A 26,300-nucleotide genomic window follows, 5' to 3' on the forward strand; every position below is an offset into this window, starting at 1 on the left:
AGATTAAGCTGTGTACAAGGAATCTTTACAGAACAGAGATATAATCAATGGGGTACAATGTAACCTACCTTCTCTTCTGCCCCTGTCCCAGGATAGATGCCACTTCTGATCTTCTTTTGTGTCATATCTGGACTTGGTATACAGAGTAAGTGACTAAAGAAAGACACGTATTTATATTTTTAACAGAATAAAAGAAACCAGGGGAAAACGAAATTTTTTTCAGATAAACTATTTTAATAAAATTATCACGCAAAGCAAACATAGACACACACACACAACTATTTACAAATATGTAAGCATATGTACAAAGACCAAAAAGGAGACAGAAAAAAGAGGTCTTAGGATACTGGGGTTATGTTTCTTTTTCATTATTTTGTAATATATTCAACAAAGCATTACACTGAGATAGGACTATTTTAGTGTTAGAGAATCTTATATAAATGTATTTGTTTAAGGGCTTCCCTGTCAATATCCTTTTCTGGGTAGACATCATAGTTCAGTGGTACTTCATCAACCCAGGAAGATAACTGTATATTAACCTGGAAAAAAAAAAGGTTACAAACAAATATGAATATTGCAGGATGAACCTACTGTCTTGAATTTCAAGAAATCACGACTAACTAAGTAACTGAACGCAACGGATATTTATTACAATGAGTGGGACCAAGTTCTACAAGATGATGCCACATGTACATGTATTCTTTGTCATACTAAATGGTAAGTCTGTGGATTCAGGGACTTAATACTTGGATTTTGGAACTTGAAAGAATAAAGAACATATAGAATAATTGTTTTCATGTAATTCATTTAATAATTATCATTAGGCTTAAACAGTAAAAGACTAAAATAACAATGGGAATATACAAATAACACAGAAAAACTGTTCATATATACACAGTGATGGTACTAAGAAGTTTCATGAGAGGAGCTGATTTCCCTCCATAACCTTCGTCAGGCCCTTTCCTTCACATTGCAAACTTGGGTCTCCATGACACAGAAATTCTGGAGCCACCAATGGATGTATCTGCCTAAAGTAGTTTCATTAGATAAGAAAGCAATAAAGTTATTCAAGAATTTCTGTATAAGGACTCTTAAATGTTAATTTCTATTGGTTATCTAGATGGGACTTACTTATTTTGTGTGAAAGGTATGATTTTGATAACTGAAAAATCACTGAATTATTTCAATACATATAAACATCATAAACTGGAGACTATATATTTTAAAAGCTATGTTTTTATATAGTGTGAAAAAGTATGGTAGAATCACACCACTCATGGGGTAGATATCTCATGGGAAAGGAATTAGTCAGAGGGAAACCAGGGAGATTAACATTTTTTCTTTATATATTTCTGTATTACTTCCCTCGTTATGGCAAACATGAATCACTTCTGTAATTCAGATGATAGACAAAAATTTTGGTACTACTGATGACTGTTTAGTTTTTTAAAGGAAGAAACAGGTACTTAAATTTGGCAGTGCTTATATGCAAGGAAAGCTCTATTAAAGAAAATGATAATACCACTGTACTAAGAAAACTATGGTATCTTTCCTCTAGGGATCTCAAAGAGCTTTACAAATATTAATTAACCTTTATAAATGGTCAGTCTTTTGGCTTGAATCTTATTATTAAATATCAGCCTTATTTTATACGGAGAACCTGAGAAATACAGAAGCAGTTTGTGCAAGATTCTCAATTGATCTAGAAGCTAAACTGAGCACAGGATGTAGTCCTCCAGGCCATTTACTGATTCCAGAAGGCTAAACAACTCTGTTCCTTTTGTTCTCAGGAAAAAAGTTATCATGTGGGTATTCTAAGTCTTACAAATACATAATAGCATTTGCTAACCTAAAACTGTACCTGCACAGTTGGAAAAACTGGGTGGAGAAGCAAAGTACTCTATATCAAAACCAGAATTAGAATTTCAGAGCTCTTAAGGCCAGTGAACAAACCACAAATCAGTTCTTAAGCCCTAAGGCCTTGCTAGTCTATCGTCTGTCACTATATTCAGACTGAACACTTCTAGAACACTGTTAACAGCTATCAGAAAAGGGGAGAAACGTTTTGACAATGAAAACGCTGGGAAGGAGGCTTACCTACCTGAAGACCTGAGAGAGACTCTTCAAGACTTGGTACTGTCACTAGTAACGATCCCCGTCTCCTTACATTATGGCTGATGTAGTCCCAGGCTCTACAACACATCAAAAACTTACTATGTTAGGTTTTACCAGACATTGGATTTTTTTTTTTTTAAGTGAGGATGAACAAAATAAAACGCAGCACAGGTGATATTCCAGATGGGCAAAATGTTTGTCAGCAGGAAATAGGATCACAGCAACATACTAGAAATTGGTAAATTTTCTAGTGTTGGCCAAATTGTGAAGTGACAGCACTGAAGAGATTTAACAAGATGGAGATTGGGGTTAATACAAGGGATTGTGAGTAACGCCAAAAGGAAATTTTCAGAACTGATGCAGAAGTCAAAGCTGGATAGTGTTAAAACCCCTTAAATTCTTTATGAACTGTCAAAATTTCTGCAGAATGGAACAGGGATGAGGGGTGGAAGTGGGGAAGAGTCATGGAGAAGGGCCATAGAAGACAGAAGACGAGTAAAGCCTAATGATAAAAGTATATAATACCTAGATTAGATCTTTTAAAATAATACCAAGAGTGAAATCATACTTAATTTGACTGTCAGAAATATTCAGTGCAAAGATTTATGGACAAAACGGCACCTGAGGTTAGTGGGATTAGCAAAGTTTAAAGCACGACTGCATGCCATGTGCATGTGTCAGAGGGCAGTGTCCGTGTGACCAGTTCTGACTAACCTGTAGTGCAGACATGAACTGGATTTCTACACTGTGCATGAGTCTTGATAGTACACCGTACTACTGAGGAGCAAAGGTCAAGCAAAGCAGGGATGTGCAACCCTTGCAGTGGGGCAGGTGGGCAGCTGTATCACGTGCACTTCCTTTAATTATAGCAATGGTTATTGGGTATAGAGGTTATTAGGCAAAATGATAACAAATGTTCTTTTTTTTAGGCTAGATCTAAAACCTAGTAGCATAATAACTATCACTGTGCTTGGGCTAGAGCTGTTTGTTGTTTTGATGTAGTTTCTTAGAAATTACATACTTTACAAGTTTAGTAAGAATGAAGAAGCTGAGTATACTGGCATGGTTGTGCGTGGCTCCCAAAAGAGCACTTGCTGTTTCTGATAACTGTCATTATACTAGTTGTGTATGTTTCACCTCCTGAAAAGAATACACAGAGGCACCCTTTAAAGAATTACTCTACCAATGTGGGGTGTTACTCTGTAATGAGATCTAGCTTTTCTGAAGCCTGAGCCTTTCCTGGGTATGTTTTCTAGTATTATGATATGTTTCTATTTTCTCTTATGTGCTAACTCCTATAGCAATATCATCTCCACTTGTCCTCAGGTTCTGATCAAGATTACAGATCTTTGGAGGCTATATGCTGTGCCATCTCTTTTACTTGCTACAACGTAGAATAATACAGGTACACAGTAAGTTTTGTCAGGACAGAATGCTTTATCTCCTAAACTTTCTCCTGTGTGCTGTCATTTATGACGAAGAGAAGATATTAACCATGAGAGGCTATAACATATCCGTATTCAGAACTCACTGCACTAGACTAATTTGAAGAAATGACTGAACTAACTACACACGTAGTCAATACCTATTCAGTGAGTCATACAGAGTTTGTGAATGAACGTACCAGGATAGTTTTTAAAACGACCCAAACATGCAGTATTTCCAGTAGCAAGCTGACCAGTAGCATTTATCATTCTCCAGCATTCAAAATCTTCCTATATGAATCTCCAAAGAGTTGAAGGTGTTTTTCCCTTTTAACTCTTTATACAACATAAACCTGTGTAAGGTTTTGGCCACAGGTCATTAACTTAAAAAGATAAAAAGCTAAACATACTTTGCCCACTGGAAATTAAGCTCAAAGAGTGTACTATGATTAAAACTACTTTGTTCATGTTGTGTTTCTGGTCTTTAGCCTGTGACCAAAAATCATCACCCATTCTGGCTGAGCTTTGACTATATGATTAGCTTTCTGTTGAATCAGTTTCCTTTTAAACTATTTAAGTTGTTAATTTTTTACTGGCCTTAACCTAGAAGCAATGGGGGTGTGTATGTGTGTCAAAGAGAGAGAGAGAGAGAGGGAGAGAATATAGATGGTGAAGGGATGGCAGGATAAAGAGGTTTAGTCATTCAAGATTCTACTCCATATTAATTGCTCATTGCCTATAATTTTATGCATTTTTATTTCTCAGCAGTAGAAACATCATGGATGCACTAGCCCTTTCATATATATGGAAAGGAGCTTTCTTGCATGTGAAGTATATATATGTCATTATGATAAATAAGTCAGCAAGCCTAACTGGCCAGAAAATCAGTGTCTCAGACTACAGACTACAGGCATTTTCTAATTAGAGGAACCTGTTAAGTCCTGATAAGAAGTCAGGAAAGTGATCACAGACTTGCTAATTTTTCTATTGCTTGAATAGTGGAATAAACTCCAAGAACCTACCATTACCAGCTTGAGGACATTTTAAATATTTGATAATTAATCACTGTCTTCCAGCTTAATATTCTTATATCTTATTTTATAGTCATTTATAGCCATTAGTTAATTCTCATCATTCTGTACAGGATAGCATATGACATGTTTTTTAAAAGAAAAGAAAACTGAGGCAAAAAAGAGGAAGTATGAAGACCCACTGGGACTTAATACCTTCCTGCATCCCTGACTGTTAAGCAAATGCTTGGGTCATAATAATCATTTTTTTTCTACTCAAAATTAGATATAATATTTTACAAAGTTAAAATAGACAGTTTTATTTTTCTTTCACACATAACACATTTCCTTATTAATATAATTTCACAGGTGAGGTAATTTTTTAAAAAGTTTAATAAGAAAACATTTCTACCAATCCCTTTTCATACTTTCTTGGATATATTTTAACAACAGATTTCTTGCTTGAACAAATAACGTACCTGGCCTGTTCTGCCTCATTAAGAAAATATTCAAAGACATTATTCATTATAATAATATCAGCATTTTGCAGAAGTGAACCCTGCGTACAGATGTCTGTGTGAAGCACCTAAAGAAGAAATAAGAAAGAGTTCATGTAAGACAACAAAGACTCTGCATCATACCACCACTTAAGAAACAGCTACTGGTTCAATGATGCTGTGAGGCAACACAGGTTCACACTTCTTAAAATCGGAGAAAGAACAGTGTATTTAACACTACTGCTTATGGGAGACACTTAACATCTAATGAAAACAATAAACTTGGGCAAATTTAATTTGGTTTAGATGGAATTATTTATATAGCCATAATTACACTCCTTTGACTCCCAGTTCAGAGCTTTCCCCACTATATCAGTAGTTGTGAGTTCAAGGACCTAGTTTCAAATTCTAGCTCCATCATCACCTAGGTTTGTACACTTGGGTAGTCAGTGTCTTCATAAATAAAATGGGGTAATATTTGTCCTGAGTCAAAGAATCAAATGGGACCATGTGAAATTATAAATGTAATTTATAAATTGTAAAATGTTAATACACTATGTTAACTGGTCTTGCACGACTCTTCATCTAAAATTCACTTGAACGTATTAACTGTCCAAGAAAGCAAACAAAACAATTTATTTGTTTAACTATATACCTCAAAAAATTAACAAAGACTAGAATCAACAAGTCTTGTAGACCATAGGCAAGATAACAAGAGGAAACATTTATCTACTCAAGAGCAAAGAAAATAACTTTCATTTTAAAAAGAAAAGTATACCTTGTATCATATGATTTATTTCCAAAAAAGCAATTCGCCTTACAAATAAATAATATCCAGAATGTTTAAATCTCAATTTCTAAGTAAATTGATACTCCTTTTAGTTATGTGATTCTTACTATGTAAAAACAGTGTGTTCTTATTCATTAAACATGGAATAGTGAGAAAAATCCATGAATTTATTTTTGGACAATGAATTCTCTTTGCTCATTTGCCTCTCAATTTCTAAGATGAAAGAGAGAGAGAAAAGGAAGGATGGAAGGAGGGAGAGAACTAAAAAATTTCCTTTTATAAAAAAGGGGAAGGCTAGACCCTTCTCAATCTTACTGAGATATGTCTTCCAATAGCAATTGCACCTAACACCAGACACCCTGAGATACTCAATGTTTCTGTGCACTGCCATTAGTGGTGTAGGATCGCTACTGAAATGGTAAGGATTCATTCCTGTATTAACCAAAAAGCTTCCTTTGTCCTTTTCTGTTATTTTCCCCTTACGTATAAGAAAAAGAGAAAATTTCTGTCATAGCCCAATCCAGGGCATCATTCTTCCATGAACTGCTATTCTCTGGCATCCACAATTCCTCCTGAAAGCTTAGGAAAAGAAGATTAAGAACTGCAAGCATTAACCCTTTTGCTTAATTTCAACATTCAGAATTTAATCAAATACACTTGACCAATATCTAGAGATCCAAAAATGTTGTTACCAAAACTTTAGTTGATGTGAAGAAAACAAAGAAAAAAAAATTTCTATTTTCTAATTGGGGAAGAAGAGAAAAATGTGAGTGGAACATGATAATTAACCTTTATTATTAATGTTTTAAAATATTAAGTTAACTCAATCTGTTTCTGCAGAACAGCAGCTAAGAATAGATTCAAAAAGATTTTCCAACTCCAGTTGGAAATTTGGCTAAATTATGCTATACAATGGATAACAGAATAAATATTTAAAAGGGTACCTTTATTCTGTCAGTGAACTGGTATTTTTTAATGACCATTTCCTGCAATTGGCAAAAGTCTCCATTCAATTCTACTCCATATAGTTGCGATGCTGAACTATAAAGATAACCCTAAAATATGAAGACACATTATGATGCAAAAAAATTAACTTTCAGTTGTGTTTATTTCTACTTGAAATTTAAAAAGTTAAACTTTTAAAAACAGAATTCAACAAAGAAAAATAAAATGAACGATAAATAACATTTTATAATTTATGTAAAACAACTTCAAGAACTTAAGGACTCTTACTCATCAAGACCTTGATTGTAGTTTATTCATTTTCATTATTTAAAAGTAATTGTTTTTAAAGGTTTCTTACTTTTCCTGATTAAATGGTACATTTAAAAAAGTTGGAAATGAGAAAAGTAATCACATACAGAGTCTTTAATACCCTATTTCTGTAATTTCTTGGGAAGTTACATCAGGCAAAAATGCAATCTGACACGAGAGGAGGGTAGCTGGAGGTGTGTCCTGTTTGGCTGAGTAAGTCAGCCAGTGTCTAGCAATCTGCCAAAGATAACTGATCATTAGTTAACAAGGAGGAGCACTGAGAACTAGCTATATACTATTATGTATCTATTTTTGGTTGTTATAACCAAAAATAATGTGGAAGAAAAGGTCAAAGCATAATCTGAAGATGATTTTTACATCAACTAATACCTATGTGTAAACCAAATTTACATTTATAGTTCATCATGGGTTTTTAGAGTATGTTCAACAGAGCATATGGAAGTATTCAAAAATTTTTTGATGACTGAACCAGTGACCTAATATGGAAAAAGATGACAATATGTTTAAATTCATTAATGCTGCCAAATACCTGCAGAGCCACAATTATTTCAGCTATCTACTTTTCTAACAAATCAACAAATTAACAGCAGTGGACAAAATATGGTAGACAATCCTAATCTCTAATGTTCTCCAAATAAAACCATCTGACACACTGTACTTTTTATTATGGCTATCTTTCCTAATTATAGAATAAACGTCAAGACTGAAAAATAAATTAAGCCTTAAAAAGAGTTAACTGTTTCTGTGTAGAGCAGGCAGTGGTGCTGGGAGATGATAGGGCCTGTTTCTGGCAGGAACCTCTACTGCTGTTGGCCACATGTTTTAACAAGTCTGTTAATGACAACCAGAAACCACATTTGAGTTTTTTAATGAAATCACTTAAAAACATTAAAAATACTCAAGATTTGAGTTTTTTTTTTTTAAAAAGCCACATTGAGGTGGTTATTTCAGAAACAAAAGTCTACATCTAAACTTTGAACACAGAAAACTGGAGCAAGCTGTGCCTTGGATATCATTTAGTTTGCTTGCTTACAGGTGAGAAACTTGAGGCCCAGAGGTGTTAAATGACTTGCTTATGGCCAGATGCAATATCCTAGGTGAAGCAAATTTGTCAGTTTTGTAAGAGCTCTTATCAAAGCTCAGTATATTATTTTAGTACAGTACAAAGAAAATGGAGTTAGAAGGGTGGTAGTGAGTGACAAAATAGCAAAGTGTTTTGAGGGTCACCTGTCTCTGTTTTGTTGATATCCTTTCATTATGTCACAGAGACAACTAGTAAAGGAAATGAGAGAGGTGGTCTCTGAAATTCGAAATTTAATGCACTATTTTAACCGTATTATTCTGTTACTCTAAAAAATAAAGCCAAGCTGTCACCTTGGATGGTGGCAGGCAAAACTGTTGCTAGCAGGAGAAGAAAGTATTTCCAAATGCTGAGTATGTCCACAAGCTGGACTTTACCCCATAGAGGACCGTGCCAAGTCTGGAGCCAACATCAACCAAGATCTTTTCCGACAGATCAGGGAGTACATGATGATAAATGAACTTCAATTCCATGAGAGAGAAGGAATGAGAAATAAACCCTGGAGAATTAGAATAGAGTCAACATCAAATTTTGCTTGGGGATTAACAATTGCATTCTGGGTTTCTAATTCTTTTACCATAAAGTATATTTCATGTTTTTCTTATTCAATGAAAGCCATTCAGAGGTTATTTAGAAAAAATTAACGTGATAGTTTTGCACTCATTCACTCCGAGTTGTATTAGACAAGAGCAAATACGAAGTCTCTAACAATGAAAAGGCCTCTATAGGGAATGTCTATTCAGCTGCCTGACCCTATCCTGAGCCCCTTATTTCCGTTTTGCTGCTGTGTAGGGTGTCCTTGGTCTTTCCCTTTCTCCTCTCCCTCTGATCTGTTGTTCCCCGTGACTGCTCCCTAACTCCACACCACCTGGCTTTCTCACCCTACCCCAAGCCAACCGCACAGCTGCCCCCTCTTGCTGCACAGCCTATAAATCACCAAACGAATGACTGTCTCTGGAGTGGAACCAAGTGGCAGCCCTGACCAACCTAAAGTGTGTTCTGGAGTGCAGGAGAGGGGTGAGATGGAAGGAGGCTAAGATACTCCTGAATTATCCTTATTTTCCTTAGTCCAATTACTGTAATTTCTAGCCTCCTAGCCCATCTTCTCACTCCATTATTTCTGTAACGAACCATCTGGGAGAACCTGAGTCTATTTTATCTGATATGGAAGTAACCCAAAGACTTTCCCTACCGTGTTCTGCATAATATTAATGGTCAGAAAGGGCAGAAACTTTGATCATAACTAATGAATGGTGGCCAAGAAAAAGGAAGCAGGCAGGCTAATCCCCCGGAAGAAAATAAAGGGTGTGAGTCAGCCTCAGAAATAACACCTCAGGGGTGGGGGTTGGCTTTAACCACCATAGTCCCTACCTCCCCTCATCCACACTGCCCTCTGTGACATGTCCGTGCTTCTGCCCCAGGCTACGGAGTCATTCTTAGTGTTTGCAGGGAGGCAAGTCCCTTTCGTATAGGGAAGAGGGGTCCCACGTGGTGATAGCCTTTGCAGGTTCATTACAGGTATGTGGGCTGGCCTGGGGACCCGGTCACTATTTACAACCTGATTTTTATGAAAAAATGCATCCTAATTTCCAAATTTTTATTTGTCGAGCACAGCTCTTCTATAAATTTCTAAAAATTAGCTCTGATATGGTGTTATATTTATACTTTACTTTTCAGTTTTCCCTCCATTGTTCATGTCTAAGTCCTTTTCTCTTCTGTGAATTTCAGCTACCTCAAATAGAAATCATTAAGTGCTATCTAAAAACAGAATCTTAAACCAGTAAACCAGGGTGGTTTAATCCCCAACTATAACATAGATACAGTATATCTTTATTAGCAACATATTACAAATTTGGTAGTAGTTGACTTTTGAAAGTACTATTATCTAAGGTCAGTAATATGAGCACAATATTATTTACATGGAAGGGTAGCCCACTTTAAGCACTATCTCTAAATCTAAGTGAGCAGGGAGACTGAAACAGCATGTTTAAAGTAACAGCCTAGACGATCATATCCAGTTTGGACAAAAAATACACTAACAGAAAAGTTAATACATTAGCAGCACGGAGTCAGTCTAGTTTCCCATTTGAAACAGGTGCTGCATCGGAGAGGCAGAGATGCAGGAGATTGTCACTATTCTGTGTTACAGACCAGAGATGCTCCACTAGGTCAAATCATGGTCTGAATAAACTCTTTCCCAAGATTATCTATCTCTGTCTTGAGTCCGTGGCCATCCAACAGTATCTGATTATTATCTGACCTCTCAAGTAAATGTTTCTATAAGGAGAATGTTTTCAGCCCCCTTGACGGCTACATTTCTCATTGTAAATAAATCAGCACTATGTCAACTATGAATCTTTCGAGTATGGAAAGTATGAGTCAGCTTCCCTGTACTCAATCATTTATGATTAGTTTCTGGACCTGAAAAGTCACCTCTGATTAAATATTTGCTGTGAAAAGCAGAAATATCCTCCTGGGAGACATGAAGTGGCCTAGCCTCCCTGGGCAATGTTGCTATTTAATTTCCCAGACTGCAGAAATTGGTAATGGCTGTACATCCAAGCTGGCCTTTTGCTTTCAAAAAACAGTGAATGCTTGGTCAAGGATTTGCATACTCATGACATGTAAGGAAAAGAACACACGAAGTCATCAGGTTTGCAAGCTTGAGTGCCCACCTAAAGGTGCCGTCTGGTGCGAGCCGCATACTGTACAGTAATTTCTGCTCATTTTTCCTTCCTCACATAATGAATCAATAAAGTCTTCATCATAAAGGAATGCATCAACGTGAACTGTGGGTTCTGGCTGCTGCTGTATCTGGTGGAGAGAAGAAAAACATCAAAAGAAACAAAGTACAAAGAAGTCTCTTTTTATTGCTAAATAAGGCAAAACATCAGTGGTTCATATGCTGAAATTCTGAGAGCAAAAACAAGGCCCAGAAAGACGTTTCGCTTATGGAAGTCAGCAACTCTGCTCTCCTTCCGTTTTATTTCTGAAACACTAGCAACTTTTTATTTGACTTGTCATGATGCAAAACATGGATATGAGAAATAGATAAAAATTCTAGTTGAAAGGAGTATTTTAGGAACATCTTGTCCATCCTAAGTAGTATATTTTACAAACAAAGAAACTGATACCCAGAGAGGTTTCTCCAAAGAAATGACACTAGTCAGTTAAGAGGGGGAAGGACTGAAACTAATACCAGGACGTCTGAGTCCTACACGTCAGTGACCCATTAAAACACTTAGCAAGTTATCTTTGCCCAGAAGCAAAGTTTTCAAATAATAAAAAAATGTTAGTAAAACTTAGTACTTACAAATAATGGCTCTTTAATAATACTGCTGGTACGTGATACAATAGCAAGCAGCTACAGAGAGAAAAACATGATTCCTTCTACTTTAACAGTAATAGAGAATCAACCTAGCGCCCTGGAAATCTACAAAATTGTATCTACGTCTACACACACATCTATATTATAAGTATGTAAAATATATGAACAAATACAAGGACCAGAAGGAAACAAAGGAAGAAAAAAACCCAAAGTTTGTTGGGACAGGGGATTGTGGGTCTACCATTAACATGTAATGAATACCTTTATCTCATTTTATAGTAAATTACATCATGATACTGATAAAATTGTTTTATTAATAACATCCAAAGGATTACAAATATTTATTATTTTTTTAATGGAGGTAATGGGCATTCTACCACTGGGCTATACCCTCCCCTTCCCTTAGTTTTTATACCATCCATTATTTTTCTCCTATGAATGATAGGATGTTTACTAAGATTTACTGAGTGCTCACAATGTGCACAGCATGACTAAAAATGTACAGGATTTAGTGCCTCTGCTCAGGAATTTACATGCTAAAAAAACCACATGGAGGGCCACCATTTTCAAATTAGTGGGAGAAGAAATTATTAGTATTAGCTTTGCTTTAGGAAACAATATTCATAGCTTACATACTCCATAAGAGTTGGGAGTTGAAGGGACTTGAATGAGGGGGTTATGTGGTGAAGAAAAATGAGAACTAATTCACAGAATAACAGAATAGAAGAATAAGCAAAAACTGTGCAATGCAAAAGTAGAAGAAGGAAACAAAGGGGTGAACTTCACCTTTGATAAAAGCCAGGGAAATGGAACAGGGGAGAGAAAACCAGGACAATGATGTAGGCAGGGACAGATTACTGTTGGGCCTTCCTTGATAATGGAGGGGGTTTGGAGTGCTTGGCAAACAGGACACCTTCAAAACATACTTGTTCAATGAATGGTACTAGGGAACCAGAGGGTTACAGCCTCAAGAATTGGGGACATGGTTGAGGCATCAAATGAAAAAGCAGAATTCAGGACTGAGCAGACTAGAAAGGCTAGGGGGTTAGGGAAGAAGAGGAGAACCCTTAAGTAGCACTAGGAGTAAATTAATCAATGTATTTACTTTTTGGAGGGCTAGATGTTCTGAGGAAAGCATGGTTTCTAGGGGCAAGCAATTCCGAAGGTCTTCTGCTATGTTTTTCAACATAATGTCATTATTGTCTTGAGTGAATTCATCAAAATCTCCTGAAAAAAAAAAAAAGGAAAGAAATAGCTTAAAAATTTTTATTATGATGATGATTTTCAACAGAGGTACTGGGGATTGCACCCAAGACCTCGTAGGTGCTAAGCAGATGCTCTACCACTGAGCTACACCCTCCCCCAGAAACAGCTTTTACAGTGGTAGTCATACCTGGACTAAGCGATTATAATGGATGGGTATTTTCCATCAGATAGCATCAATTTATAATAAATAAACCTTTTAACCAATGAAATACTGAAATTTGAACAAATGTTCCATTTAAAACACTGTGTTTTTCTTTTTCCAAACTGCTTGAAAATATAAAACTTGACTATTTCAGCCTGTTATATAGAACAACAAAGGCACTTAAAAAATATGTAGTACTTTGACTATTTTATTTTTACTTAAGAAGCACTGCCATAAGTTTTTAGGGTCTTAAACTTACCAGTAAGTGGTTAAATATTCCTTCTTTGACCATATAGATCTTACAAGCTTAGGGGGCACACGCAGGGATTACTAAGAAGGTAACTTTAATCTGAGTACCCCTGCCTCCAATAAAATGTACCCAAGACTTCAGATAATAAGTACTGACAGCTGGCACCAACTATATAATAATTATATTTTACAAGAATCATGTTGCTCTGCTGCATTTGAACAGCAGATAAAATGATCATTAAAACAGCACATTTCTGATGGCTGTGGGTGATCTGACAAAAAGGGGAGTGTGTGTGTGCGTACGTCTACAGCAATAAAGATGGAGAAGGTAAGAAAGTGACAGTTGGTGAATCTAGGTGAGGGTAGAAAAGCTGTGTTCAGTGTTCTGTTGTTTCAACTTATCTGTGTGTTTAAAAAATTTTTTTAATTAGCTCTAAAGAAGCATGATTTCTAAGCAGCTCATATATAATTTTAAATACAATGTGACTTCTCTGGAAGTAAAATACTCTAAAAATTAGCTAATGGCCTGAATGCCTAATATAGACTGGAAAAGAGTACTAATGAAAATATTTTACCTTTCTCTTTAAAGATTTTCTTATATTGAATTCTTGCCAGAGTAAAAGGACCTCAAGGGGATTGTGTTTTTCCTACCGTTTTAAAATAGCTGTAAAAGGAAAACAAGGAGATCCTGAAGGAAATATCATCCATCTCCACATGCCCTGCCCTCCAATCTTTGGTTGCTTTTAAGTAAATTCATGATTTCCTTCTTAAACATAAAATAACTCTTGTGTTGGGTCAGAACGCTATTTTTGTGTCACAAATAACAATTAAAATCCTGGTAATATTTTATAGTTTACAAAGCTCATTCATATAGAAACTAGGTCATTTAAGTATTATAACATCCATGTGAGGAAGACAAGGCAAGATTCTCCTCTGACTTACACGGGAGGTAACTGAGTCTTTGAAGGTTAGATGAATTATGAAAAGCTGCAAAGCAGGACAACAGCAGCACGAGAAATAAACCTAGGTTTTCTGCTTCTAAATAAAGGTAGTCTTCCTTTTCACTTTTTCCACTGTGTCCCATACATAGATCCAGAGTTTTTTTTCTCTGCATAACTCCCCTTTGAGAAACAGTAGTTAATACAAAGATATATTATTTGGCTCCCTGAACTAATGCAGAAAGGACTTTTAGCTCTTTTTTCTTTCCTCACCCATCTAGTATAATGTTCTAAGTTGTGGCTTCAAATTATTTCCAGTAGGAGGCAGAATATAAATTATAGAGAAACAAAAATACTATTAAGATTCATTCCAAATTGTTCTAGGTGGAACTTAAACAGCATCTGTGACATATTAAAAAAAAACCGTTTTTATAAATTATATTTTAAAAACCCAGTTAAATTTTCTCAAGGTGTTAATTCCCTCCATAGACAGAAAATTGTTTGGAAGCCTCTGTGACTCACATTTAATTCCAATAATCTCACTCATACCAGTGGTTCTTAGCAAGTTCTCTCAATTTGTAAATGGTGTAATTGAAGAAGCCAATAAAAATCTCGTATCAAACTAAGATATTTCATAGCCCAACTTCTTTGGATTTAATTCTGTAACATAAACAACCATGTTAAGAATGCATAGTTTTCATGCTGATCGGCCTTATAAAAACAGAATCCTACGGTGGGAAGGGAACTTAGACTACAACCTATTACCAAATGGCAGACCATCTAGGTATCCCTGACGTATGACAGTTGTCCAGTCTTCAACTGAACATATTCAGGGACGGCATTTCTTCCATACACTGAGCCAGAGTCTGCCTTTCTGTAACATCAACTTATTTTCTCATTTCAGCCTGAGAGGAATCACCATTTTTAATGCTATATGACATTTATTGAATGAGCAGTTAAGGCATGCTAACCTTTGTGCACTGCTTTTCAAACACTGTCATTTAGTCCTAAGAATCCTACATGTGGTACTATTATCATTTCTATTTCATAACAAAAAAAAGAATCTGAAGTCAGAGGTTAAGTTACTTGTCTCAGGCCATAGTGGCCTGAAAGTGGTAGAGCTGGGAAGTGAATGTAAGTCTAGCTCTGAACTGTTACTCAAGCATGTAGTCTCTCTAAGGTAGTGAAGAAGGAGCTGGCCTGTCACTACTGTAGTCTTCCCTTCTCCCTAGCTCTGAGCATGGTTCCTCACGTGATGTGGGACATCATATCCTCTGACATCCGGTTGCTATCTTCTGCAGTTGTTCAACAGCCCCCTTAAATGTGGCCCTGGAACTGAACCCAATTTGGCGATCTAGTTCTCTAACCATGATTACCTTAGCTTATTCTCCTCTTCTATCATTTTGTAGTGTCTAGGGCTCTGATTGCTACTGCTACTGGGTTATTAATAGACTTGGAAAGGGTGGTGGTGGTGGTGAAACATCTTAAACAGTCATATGTAAAGATCTAGGGAGCTGGCAAAATGAAAGATGGGAAGGGTTGCAAATTCTGAACCATCACAATACATTTCCAGCTATCACCCTAGTTAAATATGTTTATGGGAGGCAAATCCCCAATTAATGTGAGCATCACCAGTCAAAATGAGAAAAATTATGAAAATATGTGTTAAATTACTCAGTTATTTAAAAAAGGCAGTATTAACTGAAGACTGAATTTGTCTTACCTCAATCCCAAGGATATCAGGTGAAAGTGAGAACTGGCACCCCTTATTCTGGACAACAAACTGATTCAGCTATATTCAAGGCTAAAAAGAGATTTCTTCAGTTATAACAGGGGTTCTCCACCATGGTCCTAGTTAAGAGGATCTGTACATGGGCTTTACGTAGTCCATAAAAGATTTAAGGGTGTATGCTTGGTTGTATACATAAATATGTATACTTTTCTAGGAAGAAAATTCTTAAGAGAATTTTCCTAATAATAGGTAATATTTGTTGAGCACCATATGTAAGGCACTGTGGAAATTTTTAGCTCAAGAAGGCTAAAATTAGTTTTTATTGTGTAGTGGTTGGTGAATAACTAGAAGTGTAAGACATTTTTGCCCTAAAAATGGCTATAAATCAGGTCAAAAAGTCATGATATGATAGGATTTTACTGAAGTGTGTAAAACTGGAATTCATTTAACATATCATAAGTATTTACTTTATTAAAATTAAATTCCTTAAAACATTATTTTTAAAGGTGAATAGTGCACCATAGGCATATTAATTAGCCATTTACTCCTACTACCATACATTTAGATATAGTTATAAATGTGAAAAATTTGGAACACTGCAATGAACATTTTGGCATAAATCACCTTTTTGCATTTATTTCCTTACTATAAATTCTTAGACGTAGAAATACTTAAACATTTTAAAGTCTTTTGCTATATACAGTCAAGTTTCTTTCCTGAAAGATTATACCAATTTACTCTATCAGAAAAGAATATGTGTTTTATTAAAGCCTTACAGCATTGAATATTACCATAAAAACAAACTTTGTTGTTTTAATCTGCATTTCTTTAATTACTAGTGAGGCTGAACATCTTTTAACATGTGTAATAGCTATTTCAGAATGTGTGGTAACAGTACGTTGCTTGGAAAAAGATTAAAGAAAGATGTTAATCAGTTGCCTAAGGACAGTAAAGTTTTTCTCAAATTACATATGTAGGTGGGAAGAGAGTGGAGAAAGAAGAGCTTCTCTAAAGAACAAAATTTATTCTTTAAAAATTTTCTACTTATATTTAATTAAATATATGGGGAAGAGAAGTCACCAAAGCTGACAATCTATGAATCAAATCCCACTTTTTAAATCTAGTCAGGTATCAAGACCCATCACTTTCTCTTTTGCATCCTACTCCCCTGTTTATCTTCAACTACCCCCCTCATAGGCAGTCACCACCTCACACTTAGAATACCACTACAAAGTTATAATTAGCTCCTTGATTATCAGTTTCTCCCCACTATAATATATAGACAGCACACCTATTTTAAACTAATCTTGCTTAAACTTCACTTCTCTCCTTCTCCTTACAATTTTTCAATGTTATCAAATCTCATTCTAGACTTTTAAGGCCCTCTATATCACCTGAGTCTAACCATCCCATTTTCTTTTTTTTTTTATTTTTAATTTATTTTTAATTTTTACTTTTTTTGACCGGGGGAGGGGAGGTGGTAATTAGGTCGGTTTGTTTGTTTGTTTGTTTGTTTGTTTATTTTAGAGGAGGTACTGGTTATTGAACCTGGGACCTTGTGCATGCTAAGCATGCGCTCTACCACTTGAGCTATATCCTCCCCTCTATTTTCTGTTTTCATTACTCTCTAGTATCATTTTTGCTCAAGGCAGGCAAATCTCCTCAGTTGTTTTCCATATTCCTTCCTGTTCATACTGTTCCTTTTAACTCTATGAACTTGCTTTTTGCAAGAAGAGCCTGTGCAAGTTACTTCACCTCCCTGAATTCTTACCCTCAACCCCTGGCCTTCACTCACCCATATCCTTACCTCTAATGACTTACGATACATAATTAAACATTTGGTTACATATTTTCTACTACCATTCACATCATATATTACTCTGAAGTCCTTTATCAAATTTTTAAAATTTGTTGAGGGACTTCTGGTCCCAGACAAGATGGCAACTTCTCTCACTTCCTCCTGCTCCTCTCTTCTAAATATAATTAAATACCCTGGAAATAATTCAACAGGCAACCATAAAGGATTCTGAAAACTAGAACAAAGGTAAACTCTCTAGGGACCTCAGGACTTAAGGAAGGAAGGTCACTACAGTGAATTCCCTCCTGGTTTTCTTTTTATCTTCTATGTAGCCAAGACTGGGCCCTAGAGAGGCCTATATCCCAGAACTACCAACAGTCAGAGGTGGGAAAAAACAAAACAAAACACAAAATAAGAAAAGCCTGCTCTCTCTCTCACCAAAGACCAGTAAAGGGGAAGACTAGAGATGTACTGGGGAGCCCTAATCCCTACTCCACACCTAGGGCAGTGGCAGGCTGTCCAGTAGCATCAGGGGAGGCTGCTGTCTCGGGGCCCTCTACCCAGTAGGATAAAGAGACCTAGGCCTAGGGTCTCCCAGCCTTCTGCCAGGTAGCCAAGAGCAAACCAGGTCCTGTATTGCTTGTCCCCTTATCCCCACCAGTGGAAGGCAGCTCAGTGACATAGGAGGTCCAGGAAACTGTCTTTTCCCACGCAGGCAACACCAGGATAAATTGATCAGGAGCCCCAGCAGGGCCAAAAAATGAAGCAGCCTTGAATAGCACTGCAAGGGCACTGGAAACCAAACTGTTATCAGAGCTACAGCCCACAAAAGTCGTCCAGAACCAACAGTTTAAATCTAAGTAGGGCACCTGGCCACTAAGGTAGAAGATTTGAAAAGGATCAAGAGTCAACTTAATATCTAAAGTAATCAGGATACAATGGAAAGTCACTTAAACCAAGAACAGGAAAAATCATAATTTGAAAATCCAGATGCTAATATCCAAATTAATCAGCATTTGGATTATAAGACAAAGATTTTAAAGCAGTCATCATAAAAATGCTTCAGTAAGTAGTTGCGAATGATCTTATAACAAGTGAAAAAACAAAATGTCAGCAAAGCAACAGAAGTTATAAAAAAGAAATTAGAAAACTGAAAAAACAATCATCAAAAATTTAAAAAAACTTGCTAGATGGATCTTGCAAGACAGATCAATAAAATTTTCTCCATCTGAACAACAGAGAGAAAGCAGACTGAAAAAAATAATTGAACAGAGTCTCAATGATCTGTGGGACAATAACAGAAGTTCTAACATTAGTATCAGAGTTCCAAAAGTAGGAGAAAGAATGTTGGGCTGAAAAAAGTTTGAAAAAAACATAGCTAAAAACTCCCTAAATTTGGTGAAAGACGTAAACCTATACAGCTATAAGAAGCTAAGCAAACTCCATGTATGACAGACCCAAAGAAATCTACACAAGAGCATATCATAAACTTCTAAAAACAAAAGACAAAGAACAAAACTTAAAAGCAACCAGAGAGAAATCATTCACTACCTACAAGGAAACGCCAATTCAAATGATAGTGAATTTTTTATCTGAAACCATGGGAGTCAAGAACTTACAGAATTTTTAAATGCTGGGGAAAAAAGGGCCAAAAACTGTGAATTTTATATCTGATAAAATTATCCTTCAGGTATGGAGGAGTAAAGACATCCTTAGACGCAGAAAATCTAAGAATTTGTTGCCAGTAGACCTACCCTTAAAGAATGGGTACTGGAAACTCTCCAACAGAAAGGAAATAGCAGAAGAAGGCTTGGTACTTTTGAAACTAAAGGCCAACAGAATGGGTAAAACAGAGTAAATATTACCATAGCCATGACATGTAAACAACCTAAATGTCCATTGACAGATAAATGGATAAAGAAGATGTGGTGTGGAATATTGCTCACCCATAAAAAGGAATGAAATAATGCCATTTGTAGCAACATAGATGGGCCTAGAGATTATCATATTAAGTGAAGTAAATTAGACAAAGAAAGACAAATATTGTATGATATCATTTATATGTAGAATCTAAAAAAAGATACAAATTTATAAACCAGAAATAGACTCACAAACACAGAAAACAAACTATCATTACCTGAGGGGAAAGGTGGGGGAGGGATAAACCAGGAGTTTGGGATTAACAGATACACACTACTACATTTAAAATAGATAAACAACAAGGACCTACTGTATGGCACAGGGAGCTATATTCAATTTCTTATAATAAGCTACAATGGAAAAGAATCTGAAAATATATGTGTATGTATATGTATAAATGAAATGCTTTGCTGTAGACTTGAAACTAACACTGTAAATCAACTACATTTCAATAAAAAACAAAAAATAAAAAAAACCACAACCCAACTATTTGCTGTCAAGAGAAACTCACTTTGAACATGACAGGAAGACTGAATGTAAATGGATAGAAGAAATTCACTGTGTACACATTAGTTGAAAAAATAAGAGTGGCTATATTAATATGAAATAAAGTAGACTTTAAAACAAAAAATTATTAGGGACAAAGAAGAATATTACATAATGATAAAAGGATAAATTTATCTAGAAGACATAGCAATCTTAAATGTGCATACACCAAACAACAGAGCTTCAAAATACATGAAACAAGGAAGGGAGGGGGGTATAGCTCAAGTGATAGAATGCAAGCTTAGCAACAAGGTCCTGGATTCAATCCCCAGTATTTCCTCTAAAAGATAAGTAAGTAAACCTAATTACCTCCCCCCAACCCAAAATAAATAAATAAAAGCACATTAAAAATACATTAAAATAAGTAAATAAAATACATGAAACAAAAACTGACAGAGGTGAAAGGAGAGAGAGACAAATCCACAATTATAGCTGGGCACTTCAACACCCACCCTCAGCAACTCATAGATCTACTAGGCAGAAAATCAGCAAAGATACCGAGGAACTGAAAAATATCATCAACCAACAAGATCTGATAGATATTTATAAAATGCTTCACTAAACTGAAGTAGAATACATAGTTTTTTTTTCTAATTACCCACAGAACATTCACCAAGATAAACCATATCCTGAGTCATAAAACAAAGTAAGTTTTAAAGAACTGAAATCATACGGAGTATCTTCTCTGACCATAATGGAGCCAAAGTAATAGTAAAACAAAAGGCAAATCTCCAAATACTTGGAAGTTAAACAACACATTTTTAAATAATAATAGCTAGTGTCATCAAGAGAGTATGGTACTGGAAGAGAACAGAGGATCCAGAAATAGATCCCAGCAAAAACACCCAGCTGATTTTCAATGATGCGAAAGCAATTCAATGGAGAAAGGACAGCCTTTTCAACAAGTGGTGCTGAAGCAAAGACATCTATAGGGGGAAAAATGAACTTCAGCTTAAACTTTATACTTTATACAACAGTTAACTTGGATCAAAGAATTAAATGTAAAACACAAAACCACAATTCTTTCATGGAAAAAAAAAAAACCCAAAACCATAGGATCTGAAACTAATATACTGTTGTATAATTTTAAATAAAAAGAAAAAAGTAGCTTAGGAAAATCTTCAGGCTCTAGAGCCAAACAGAGTTCTTAAATTTGGCATCAAAGAAAGAAAAGTGGATAAATTGGACTTCATCAAAATTAAAAACTTTTGCCTTGCAAAAACTCTGTTAAGAGAATGAACAAATTACAGACTGGGAGAAAATACTTGCAAACCACATAACTGACAAAGAGCTTATAGCTAGGATACATAAAGAACTCTCAAAACAACACTATAAAAATACAATAGAAAATGGGCAAAAGACAAGAACAGACATTTCATCAAAGAGGATACACAAATGGCAGATAAACATACGAGAAGACATTCAACATCATTTAGAAAGTGGAAATTAAAACCCAATGATATGTCACTACACGACTATCAGAATGGCTAAAATAAAAAATACTGAAAATACCAAATGCTGGTGAGGATGCAGAGAAACTGGATTACTCATGCATTGCTGGTGAAAATGTAAAATTGTACAACCACTCTGGAAAACAGTTCGGTACTTTCTATAAAACTAAAAATGTACTTACCATATGACTGAGCAATTGCCCTCTTGGACTTCATCAGAGAAATGAAAACTTACATTAACACAAAAACCTGCACATGAATGTTCACAGCAACATTATTCGTAACAAAGGCTTAACTGGGCTGGATATCTCAGATGGCTTCTTTACTCACATGTCTTGTGCCTAGGCTAGGATGACAGGAACATTACAGGCTGGTTGAGCATCTTGCTCTCCATAGGCTAGCTGGGGCTTCCTGATAGTATGACAATCTCAGGGTAGCAGACTACATAAATGATGGTGAGCTTTTCCCAGAGCAAGCATTCAAGAGGCAGGAAGTAGAAGTTGCCAGTTTCTTAAGTCCTGGGTCTGAAACTGGCATAGTGTCATTTCTGCCGTATTCTATTGGCCAAAGTTGTCACAGAGCCCACCCAGATTGAAGCAGAGAAAATACAGACCCGACCACTCATGGAATGAGGGTCAAAGAACTTGTGTCCGTTAAAAAGAGAAAAAAGAAAAAAAAAGCTTTATAGAGGTAGGATTGACACACAATAAACTGTACATATTTAAAGTGTACAATTATGTAAGTTTTGACTTGTGTACAGCCATGAAACATTACTACAATCAAGATAGTGAACATATCCATTATCCCCCAATGTCTCCTCATGCCCCTCTGGAATCCCTCCTTCTCTGCAATCCCACCCCGCAACCCAGCTGTAAGAGATCTATTTTTCTGTCACTATAGATCAGTGTGCATTTTCCTAGTTTTACATAAGTGGAATCATACAGTATGCAGTCCTTTTCAGTATGGCTTATTTCACTTAGCAAAATTTATCCATGGTTGCTGCACATATGAACATGTCATTCCATTTATTTGCCAAGTAGTGTTCCATTATAAAAATAAAGCACAATTTGTTTATCCAGTCACCTGTTTCTAATTGAGATGCCTCCCTCCTCCCTCTTTTCTTGCTATATTGTACTGGCTAGAAGCTCTATTATGATACTGTCTAGAAGGGATGAGTACAAAACTTTATCTTACCCTTGTTCTTACAGGAAAGAATTTAGTCTTTCAGCATTAAGTGGATATTAGCTGCAGATTTTTCATAGATCCCCTTTATCTGGTTGAGAATGTTTCCTTCTATTCCTAGTGTGATGAGAGTTTTTATCAGGAAAAGATGTTATATTATCAGATGCTTTTTCTACGTCTTTTGAGATAATCATAGTTTTTCTTTTTAGTTAAATAGTGAATTACATTTATTGATTTTCTAATGTTAAACCAACAGTGCACTCTGGGATAAAGCCATTTGTTCATGATATATTATTCTTTTTACATATCATGGTTATTTTTAATATACAACAAATGCAATAAAGAGAAAAGTACAATTATTTTTGCTTATTTGATAGAAAACAATCTATTTTATTTACCTCATATACTTGATAACTCTCAAATTCATATGGCTTTAATAAAGATTGGAAAAACTTTAAGTTAATGTGGAAACTTCCTTAGTGGTAATGTCATATAGAATTGGAGTAGTATGCCATTTCACAAATGTCTAGATGCCAGGCTTTTTTTTTCAAATTTGTGGGAATTTCAAAGGAACTCTAACAGCTCTGTAGCTGCTGCTCAGTGAAGATGTATTTAAAATAGAGGACACAGAGAAGCTTCTAAAAGCTTCTAGGTACCTACCGTTATCGTCTTTAAGCATTTAAACATTTTCTTAATGATTTTATTAATTTTCTTACAGCAAACCTAATTTTCTATCCTTTGTAACTTGATTCTTAATAGAAACGTTCATGAGTTGTTGGTTTGCCTTCCTTATTTGTATGTGCTTATTCAGGGAAAACTTCAGAGGCTTCAGAATAGTGTTTGTTAACAGGTATATATTCCAATGTAATTTTTAATATGCTTATTGGGGACACCACTTACAATCCTGGCTCTCAGCTCCTTCACTTAATGGATTGCAGTCACTTTCCTACACTTTGAAAATTAGATCAGGAGCCCACTTTACACATACACAAGAAATAGAGAAGAACAGATGCTCTGCCACAAGATCAGAATCAATGAGCTGAGGTCCTGATTTTTTTTTTTTTTTGCTCCTTTTATTTATTTGTCGGTGGGGGCAGTTATCTTTGTTTGTGTGCTGTGCCTCTCAGACTTGGTTCGTCCTTTGGTGCTCATTTGTTTCCTAGATCTTTGGCCTACACTGTACCAAGGTAAATGTAGGCTCCTACGTTTATTTTTCTACATTTTCAGTTTATATCATACACTGACATGTGCTTAGCTCTGTCTTGGTCCAAGCTTCTGGTTCTACCAGCCTGATCCTAAATGACCCCAGGTCTTGGTAGGATAATTCCACTAGTCCTTCAGAGACCAAAAATATTATTCTTCCTTTTGTGTATTTAAAATTATTGTGATTTTACCTGTTAGCAATATATCGATATTTTTGTTTCAATAAACTCTACAAAACTTCAAAGAGAGTTATAATTATTTAAGGGTCAATGCAAATGTCATACAAGTAAGACATCATGCAGTAATTTTTTTCCTGGAAGAAGGAAATTAATTAGGAAAATGAAAAATGATTGGCAGAATCTTTTGTATTGTATTTCATTAAAAAGTACACTGTGAGTTTCAGTTTGGGAAGATGAGAATGTTCTGGAGATGGATGATGGCGATGGTTGCACGATGTAAATGTACTTAATGCCACTGACATGTATGCTTAAAAATGGTTAAAACGGTAAATTTTATATTATGTATATATTACCACCTAAAAAAGGTATACCAAAAAATTATACTATTTTTTAAGATCTATATTAAAACATACTCCTTCATTTTAAGCTAAGTGACACTCTCATTTCTTAAAATATTCATGTAATAAACATTCTTCAGAAACTCTGTTTTCTAAATTGTTTAACAAATTGCTTGAGTTTTTCTGACTACAAGGTCTGCTGGAGAAAGGCACAGAACTTGCTGTTAGAAAAGTAAAAATGCATTCTTATAGCCAATGGTATCGGGTCTTCTTGCGTACAAACTCATCATCCAAAACAGGCTTTCAAGCTTTCTCGATTTTGAAAAATGGAGACTTAAGTGATGCCTCTAAAACTGGAGATTTAGATTACAGATGGCTCTACAATACTGAAATCTTGAGGGCAAGGATGTTTTAGTAATTGTGCAATTGCCAGAACTAGGCAGTAGATGGCATTTTTGTAGGCATGTGTGTATAAGTATGAAGGTACGGCTTCGGTTTTCTCTACTTTCTAGGCTAAATCTCACTATCAGGTGTGCAAATTAATGTCAGTTTGGCATCTTATCTAAAATGATTCTCCAAAATGTGTAGTAGTAGTAGTAGCAGTAATAATAAATAATACCCAAACAATTGATTGACTCTCACATCACAGAGAGAGCATTCTAGGATGAACCTTAGGGATGGAAGACTAAAATTGGGGGTCATCAGCAAATAGGAATATTTCAAGTCATGGGTCTGTATGAAAATAAACATGGGAATCCACGTTTAGGGTACAGAAGCAGAGTATGGTTTGGCATAGTTCTCAAAGAAGGAATATCCTATCTTCTTGTGTTTTCACCAGGCTTCACTTTGTCAAAACAGATCTATCCCATTTTTCAATAACTATATCTAATTACCACATTTCCAAGATTCTAACTTGTTCTTTCTATTATTACTATTATTCATTTTGTTAACAGTTTAAAATTAAAGACCCTTTCCTCCCCTTTTCTCTTCTCCCTCTCCCCACCTCGGAAAAATTGCTATTAATTGGCCCATTTTACTTACAATTGAGAAAATAAATGCACTAGCTGCATGTGATTTTGCCTACAGGGTAAAAACATCCAGCTCTTACAGCCTAAAACTTCTCTTGCAAAGGGCTTCTTCGGGTAGTATCCTACTGGTGACCTCAAATTTGTGGGAGTAATAGGGGGCTAACCCCCCTTTTTTCTTTCCTTCAGAAAACAGATTAGATACTAGGCGGCTCTAGAGCTCGTCTGAAGTCTGTAGCGGGATCACATAGAACCCACAGCCAGGTCTTCCAGCACCCAATCTTAAACTGGACTTAACCTACCAAGCTCTGAGATGTGCCCGTCTCTATCTGCCCCGCAGCAGAGCAGAGACCAGCACAAGCTACCCCATGAAAGGCTTCTGGCCTCACCCTCAGTCCCCAAGGTCAGCGCCCACAGCATATCCTTGCCCTAACCGCCTGCCTCAGGTTCTGATCGCTTACGGGTAGTTCGCATCCACTGGATCAGCTCTGGGAGGTCTGCGGGAGCCACCGTACGTAGTAGCTGCAGTACAGCTTGCCTCGCGGAGCGGAAATCCATGTTGGAGCAGAAAGCTGAGCAGGAGGAAGGTTCGCACTGCGCAGGCGCAGGCAGAGGCGGGTCCAGACACCTGATTCGGCGCGGGGTGGAACCCGCCACCCTCGGCTCCGAAAGGCCTAAGTCCCGCCCCTTCTATGGAGTTCTCACGTGCTTTCGGGAATCTCTACCTTCCATCGCATCCCCCATCTATCATAATTCTCTTTTTTAACTGGTGGTGCTCCGCCAGGTCATTTTTTCTTAAGGTGGCGCCTGG

At 36.2% G+C, this 26,300-nt stretch overlaps 1 protein-coding gene across 4 annotated transcripts; it reads right to left on the bottom strand.

Annotated features, from left to right (window-relative positions):
- Window positions 1–213: 213 nt before the first annotated feature.
- Window positions 214–26,177, bottom strand: LOC102543501 (uncharacterized). 4 transcript variants are annotated; one of them, XM_031678938.2, is made up of 9 exons: window positions 25,951–26,177; window positions 13,753–13,841; window positions 12,626–12,747; window positions 10,868–11,006; window positions 8,570–8,691; window positions 6,781–6,891; window positions 5,029–5,135; window positions 2,102–2,192; window positions 214–539 (listed from the first exon to the last, which is right to left on the bottom strand). In XM_031678938.2, exons 3-9 carry the CDS (start codon window positions 12,707–12,709, stop codon window positions 423–425), a joined length of 771 nt encoding a protein of 256 aa, XP_031534798.1. In that variant the 5' UTR covers window positions 12,710–12,747; window positions 13,753–13,841; window positions 25,951–26,177; the 3' UTR covers window positions 214–422. The 4 variants fall into 4 exon arrangements, with proteins under 4 accessions (XP_031534798.1, XP_072819042.1, XP_072819040.1 ...); XM_072962941.1 differs by lacking the exon at window positions 25,951–26,177 and adding an exon at window positions 15,839–15,855; XM_072962939.1 differs by lacking the exon at window positions 13,753–13,841.
- Window positions 26,178–26,300: the final 123 nt, after the last annotated feature.

Source organism: Vicugna pacos, chromosome 6 (genome assembly GCF_048564905.1).
Source record: "Vicugna pacos chromosome 6, VicPac4, whole genome shotgun sequence".
Taxonomy (NCBI): domain Eukaryota; kingdom Metazoa; phylum Chordata; class Mammalia; order Artiodactyla; family Camelidae; genus Vicugna; species Vicugna pacos.

Coding starts and splice junctions, on each gene's coding strand:
- LOC102543501 (XM_072962939.1), bottom strand. CDS start 26,047: ATGGATTTCCGCTCCGCGAGGCAAGCTGTACTGCAGCTACTACGTACG. Junction 12,748..25,950: donor CCAGTGGATGCGAACTACCC/GTAAGCGATCAG, acceptor TTTTTTTTTCAG/GAGATTTTGATGAATTCACT. Junction 11,007..12,625: donor AACATCTAGCCCTCCAAAAA/GTAAATACATTG, acceptor TCTCTCCACCAG/ATACAGCAGCAGCCAGAACC.